Source organism: Physcomitrium patens, chromosome 13 (genome assembly GCF_059467195.1).
Source record: "Physcomitrium patens ecotype Gransden chromosome 13, ASM5946719v1, whole genome shotgun sequence".
In the NCBI taxonomy this organism is placed as follows: Eukaryota; Viridiplantae; Streptophyta; class Bryopsida; order Funariales; family Funariaceae; genus Physcomitrium; species Physcomitrium patens.
Window position 1 is genome coordinate 3081567 of NC_143422.1, and position 6506 is coordinate 3088072.

The 6506-nt window shown below is 39.9% G+C and overlaps 1 protein-coding gene across 5 annotated transcripts; it reads left to right on the plus strand.

The window, feature by feature from the left end:
- Positions 1 to 991: 991 nt before the first annotated feature.
- On the plus strand, positions 992 to 5549 carry LOC112290860 (protein RGF1 INDUCIBLE TRANSCRIPTION FACTOR 1). Of its 5 annotated transcripts, XM_024537646.3 has the most exons (5): positions 1001 to 2560; positions 2952 to 3063; positions 3166 to 3372; positions 3559 to 3774; positions 4315 to 5549. In XM_024537646.3, the coding sequence occupies exons 3-5, from the start codon at positions 3178 to 3180 to the stop codon at positions 4753 to 4755; spliced, it is 852 nt and encodes a 283-aa protein (XP_024393414.1). In that variant the 5' UTR covers positions 1001 to 2560; positions 2952 to 3063; positions 3166 to 3177; the 3' UTR covers positions 4756 to 5549. The 5 variants fall into 5 exon arrangements, with proteins under 5 accessions (XP_090111319.1, XP_024393414.1, XP_024393412.1 ...); XM_090255193.1 differs by lacking the exon at positions 2952 to 3063 and having other exon boundaries at positions 992 to 2560; positions 4330 to 5549; XM_024537644.3 differs by lacking the exon at positions 2952 to 3063 and having other exon boundaries at positions 1002 to 2560.
- The last annotated feature ends 957 nt before the right edge of the window (positions 5550 to 6506 follow it).

Below are 6506 nucleotides of genomic sequence, written 5' to 3' on the forward strand. Positions count from 1 at the left end.
GTTGTTTTTAAACTACATCAATCTAACCTAATATAATTTTCTATTGATTTTAATGTTAAAATTAAACTATTTATTTTTTGGATCTTTATGTGCATCATTGACATAATTATTATATCAGAATATTTTTCAAAAAATATTAGTTAAAATTTTAACATTTATGATTTTGTAACCACAATGACAAACAATCAACGTAGATGTAAAGAAATAATAAAAATAAAAATAAAAAATCTAAAAAAAGAAGAATAGAAATAAAACCAAAATAATAAAGCATAATAAAGAAATAATAGATATGTGATAAAGCTAGAATACAGCAAAGTAATCGTATCACATTACTCAACATTCAAAAAAGAATACTACTTCAACAACAGCAAACTTCAAGCTAGAAAGCATTGTCATCTCCACACTCAACACCTTTAATGACAATGTCTACATTCTTTACACAACAAAAATAAAAACAAAAACCGACGAAAATATCTATCAATAGAAACAAATCATAACCCAATTCCAACCTAATAACTCATGTACATTGATTAATTTAAGAAAAATAAAAATAAAAATAAAAATGGTACTTGGTTTTCCATAAACACCAATCATTGGGCATTCAAAAGGCATAAGAACAAAGAGTCAAATCATGTGTCCAGGGATTAAAGGCTCCAGGGTTGAGAACCCAGGACATCACTTGATTGAGAACCTGGTTACGTACCCGGGTATGGGCTGGCCCGACACTTATCGGTTATTGGACCAGGGTCTCAACCGCCCAAGATGCGGACGGCGAAGTCGATTTTGAAACAGTGCGGGGGGGGGGGGGAGCCCCACACGTAACTTGGTCAATGCGGTGATGTTCTCTCCACCACGCTTGATCGTTATCTGCACCGATGCTTCCTCTTTCACGTTCCACAGCATCTTCGATGATCTGGAAATTTGCGCAAGCAAGCAAAGAAGCAAGAATCCATCGCTTCCCACACGCAGATGCCAATTCCCTTGTTGCCGTCGTCAGAAGCGTCGTTGTAGGGCTGTCGTGTAGCGCCAGCTCATGGACCTGGGCGTGAGTCAAGGCTGTGCACAGAGAAAGGATATTTCTACACCGCAGTTTGCGTCGCTCACCAGCTCATGTCTGGTCCTCCTTCCTTGCTTGTCTCGGGTGCCGGCTTTGTCGAGACATGTTCAACCCCTCGTCTGTGAACCTCCTTTCCTCGTAAATTATTCACCACTCGCTGCTGCTGCTGCTGCCGATCCTGCGGCAGATGAGCTTCAACCTTTTGTTGTCTCAAGCTTGTTACGGACTTTCTTAACACTTCGAGTTGGATGCGGCGTCGCTTCCATGGGCGGGACAGTAAAGTATGTTATGAACTTCGTGTAGGTTTTTGGGCATGGTGTCCGTCTGGTTTCATCGAATTTATCGGTTGGACCGGCGCGAATTATAATGCCAGCATAGGTACTTCCTAGAACTCATGACATGTCTTTGAAGTCTCACTCGCCACGTTCAAGCTGCATTGTCAAGTAGGCGCTTAATCGGCCTCCTTGGCGTGTTCGTAAGCAAATAATCGGAATTCTTTGTCGTCGGTCGGGTCACATCTTAAGCGGCGTAGCAGAAAATTTAGACCAACGGACAAGCCATTGTGTGTCGTGGAGAAGTGTCTCATGTTGCCTTGATGTTCTAGCTTGGATCCATCCTTTCATCGCGGTTAGATGACAACTGCATTACTGGGCAAGAGTTCAAAGTGCTTCTACCGTTTTGAAGGAGATGTGAAAGTGTCGCACGCAATCTAGATAAAAACTGTTGAGAAGTGAAGAAAAGTGTATTCTGTTCCGAAAGTTGTCATGAGATCATCTACTCATTGTTCTGCCGGCGCCGAACTTTTTTGTCAATTCGTGCTAAGCTTAGTATAATAGTCAAGTATACAAAGCTGTGAGGGCAAGGCGGTGATGCTGCAGCAAGCAATTCTATTATTGGTACTAGAATTTATTGTGCTTCCTTTAGCCAACCGTCTTAGAAGCAGGGATGTCCTTCTGGCTTGAGATTCTTAGAGCATGAAGAAATGGACAATCGAGAATTCCCTTTCGTATCAGCAGCCCCATTTTTAGGAACTGCCTCAAATTACATCGACAATGTGCAGCACCATTGTCTACCATGCCGCTCTCTTCTTTTCTCTTGAACAATTTCGATTTGCAGACGTGAAGAAAATCTCGGCAACGAGTATCATGTTGGCCGATTTCGTGTGGCTAGAAGTGGAAGCAGAATTAGTTATCAGCATGTCGGAAACTGTCTGAAGAGTGATCTCAGTCACCAGCCTCTAAAAAACTTTACGAGGAATTCTGGAAGGCAGAGAGTAGGAGGCAGCCGCTGGGAAATTCTATCCGACTGATCATTATCTTTGGAAAGGGAATAATTACAACTGGAATCGGAGGTTTGTGAAGTACACCTGGATCAAGCAGCGTGCATGGGGTCAATCACTATATTGACTAAGTGTTTTCAAAAGTAAGAAAGTCAGAGTTGGCGATAACGGCAGCACATCCAGTGTCTCTCAGTCACTTAAAGTCGAAGAATACGAAGATCATAGTGAGCATCTTTTCTATTGCGAACCACTGACCTTCATGATGAGCACGTACTCGAGTTGATTGTATAGTAGCGCTCACGCTTTTTCCACCTTCGTGATCAGCTATCGTCACCATTGAAAACTCTAAAAGGCCATGTTTCAGTCAATTTGTCGAACTCTTGAAAGCCCTGTCCATTTGTTTGCATTGAACTGTCTCGCCAGACTGGAAAGCTATGGAAGATCCATTAAAGCGCGTCAATTGAAAGCAGAGATGCTTCGAGGGAAAATTCTAGGGAGGGTTCATCTTAGAGCGGTTTTCTTTGGAAAATTCAAAAAATTAACTGCAAGATGTCTAGTCTTGGATCGTAATAGCGAGGAAGCGAAGCTAATGAAACCCTTGTAAAATATGTATAGTTTCAAGTACGTGCAAATGCACATTCATAACCAGCTATTGCATTCCATCGAAAGAGCTGATGTCGTGGTCTCAACCCCGAAACGCACCAGCTTCTCAACCTGTTAGTAATATGTAAGGAATACGAGGTCGTGGTTTTGTGCATTCAATTCGCGCTTTGAGTGTGTGTACTGTGATATGTTGCTGTTCCAACCCTTACTCTGTTGAACAATGCAGGGAGGATCGGTGATGGGGGAAGGAGACATCAATCTTTCTGAAGGGCCACTCTGGCTGAAACCGTTGCTGAAGGCGGATTTCTTCGCCACTTGTGCAGTTCATGGAGTTTCTGCTAAGAGCGAATGCAACCTGTTCTGCTTCAACTGCATGGGTGATGGCATTTGCGCTTCTTGTACAGCTGACCATAAGGATCATCACGTTGTTCAGGTATGAACCTTCAATGCCTACACAAATTTCTACATGTTAATTATATGTAATGGCTGGATATTGTTGATAGTTTGATTTGAGTGTCAATAGCGATTGGTAGAATCAAAGGAAATTCACAGATACAATTGCCGAACTACTTTTGATGTGTTCACCTACTCAAAAAAGTTTTGCACAACATTTCTGTAGATCCGGCGGTCGTCTTACCATGATGTCATTCGCGTTTCCGAAATCCAGAAGCTTTTGGACATCTCAACGGTGCAGACTTACATTATTAACAGTGCCCGTGTGGTGTTCCTAAATGAGCGGCCTCAGCCACGAACAGCAAAAGGCGTGACTAATACTTGCGAGACGTGTGAGCGAAGTCTGCTCGACACATTTCGATTCTGTTCCTTGGGATGTAAGGTAGGATATTTTTATCGATGTAAGTTTTAGAGTCTTTTGCCTTTCTTGTAAAGAGATCTAAATTAAATTATTAGAAAAAAGGTCGATTTTTGCACACGTAAGAGTGTCCAAGAGAGGATGACCTAGCACAACTTCGTTTACAATACAGTGCAACTTGACTCACAGTGTTACAATCAGTCACATTGAACGCAAAAGTCTCCCCGAGTAACAGAAATATTGTTTATTTTTATTTCTATGCGTTAGTTTTGATATGTTACTTGCAAGAGCTGAATTGCTTTCTTAGAATCAATAAGGGATGTCGGGAGGTCCCATCATCAGTTCATAATCTTAAGAGTTATGGTGATGTCCTCACAAATGTGAATAGTTCATCTAAAGTGTAGTACAGAATCAAGAAGTGCAGTTGCTGCTGGTAAAAAGCAGGAGAATAGGCAGTCGAAAAATGCTGACGCATCATTTTTTCACTTGAAGATGGTCGAGGAGTTAATCTGCATATTGCTGGAATCGGGGGTGAAGTGTGATTGTTCCTGACGATTTCAAAAGTTTCTGTGTTGCCAGCTTGCAGGAATCAAGAAGCACAAGGAGCTTTCTTTCCTTCTACAACCAAAATCACAAGGTTTCGGTAGCACGAACTCGCGTGTACCTTCAGACTCGGAAGACTCTTCCACTCATAAGAAAGCAACACGATCGAGGAAAGTTTTACAGTTACAATCTTCACCTCTGTCTCACACAAGTTTCGAGAGCTCAGAGACAGATCACGAAATCGTGGAGGACCCAACTTTCGCCAAGCGACGAGCATGGCATCAGGGTGAAGGTGGACAATCTTCACTTGGAGTTACTTCAGGGTGTTTTCATGACACAGTTGGCTCAATGCCTGTTCAGCTTGTGGTCGATATGTCACCGAGGACCCCACCACGTTCGAATGTGCTTAGAATTGCGAAACGACGGAAGGGCATACCGCACAGGGCTCCTTTCCGTGCTTGATACACACACCTGGACAATATGTAAATAAGTACACTATTATATCATGTAGGAGAAGTTGACAAGGGTTCTTCAACGTGACAGGGCCCGTCATCAATGCCTCATTGCAACTCTGTATGTCAAAAAGGAAACCAGAAAGACAGATCTAGTCTTCACCAACTAGGATTGCTATCGCACTGCATTCTCAGGGGCCAAGAGTCAGGAATTCGACCGATTTCAAGCCTTCCTCCGAAGTGCTTTTCTTGTGTACAAATGTGCTTGGCCTCAACCAAAAAGAAAACAAGGATACAAGAAGCGTAGGCTTGAGAGCAGTGTCTACAAACCTCAAGTGTATATAATAGATCAAAGGGTAGCACTGTTACTACTATTTAATCTGCGTCGCGCATCCTATGGGTGTACCGCCAACAATCAAACTGGGGTCACAATCGAAACTCTCAAGGCCAGATCAGCTGTTTTTTGACGCCAGTACCCTTCACCACTGTAGGGTTCGAATCGAATCTCAATCTTTCCTCGAAGGTTACCATCGGCTGAAGGGTAGTTCTATGTTCCAGGAAGCTGGACTGGCCACTTTGCTTGTTACAGAAACTCAAGCGAAGCGGCCTCTGGTAAGCATGTGGCGTTATACAAAAAAGAGACGCATCAATACAAACGATAATGGGAACCTCTCCCATGTATCATAGTTACTCTGCTCTATGAGAAATCTCATGTAAAATTCTATACTCTGATATATTGTATTTTAACAACATCCATGTAATAAAGTGCCAGTAAGTCTTTGTATGAGACTAGTTCCTGTCAAAGGTTTCATGCTGACATGAGCTGTGCGGTTCTACTTTAGACTGAAGCGTTGTCAAACAGCTGCTCAAACTGTTGTTTTTTCTTCTTTCAATTAGAAACAACGCATGCCAAGGTCAGAGGTACACTAACCCTCTTAACTTGGATGCAAAATCATTCACTATTGGTATTGAACATCTTGCAGACTTGCAAGTTTCCAAGCTCTCTAAAATATACTTAGTCTAGATATACTCTCCAAAATATACTCTCCAAAAAGGAGTCTAGATACACTATGTATAGTCTAGATAGTGTATATATAGTGTATATACTATACTTGGTACATATACATAGTATATCTAAACTCCTTTTAATATATACTTGGTATATATATTATATCTATATATAGATATAGATGTACTATGTATCAACACCAAGCATAGAGATAGACAATGTCTATTTCATATCAATATTTATTTGATTGCACTAATTTAAAGAATTGAATGCTCAGTTAGAATTGGAAGCATAGCTATGATAAATACAAAATATTACTTGAGAAAAAGGTTCATTAGGAAGATAATTAAGAAAGCAATAAGTAAAAAGTATGAACTATTTTTTTCATTGTTCAAAGCTATATTTTATTTATTTATTAATTTATAAATATTGTAACCATAAGTATTACCAGAAGTTCATAAGAGATGTTTCTAAAGCAAGAAAGTAGTCACTACAATTGACAATTTATGTATTGTTTTCAAGAGATATTTTTAAACTACATAATAGGAGATGATATTAAATTGAGAAACTAAGCAAATTAAAAGAAACTCAACGGCTTAAGTTTTATTTATTTATTTATTTATTTTAAATTTTTTTAATACAAATATATTATATAAAATATTAAAAATAAAAAATAAAAAATAAAGTTTGATATTATAAATTATAATATGATTTTTATCTCTATTAGAAGTGGTACAATATAAATAGATAGA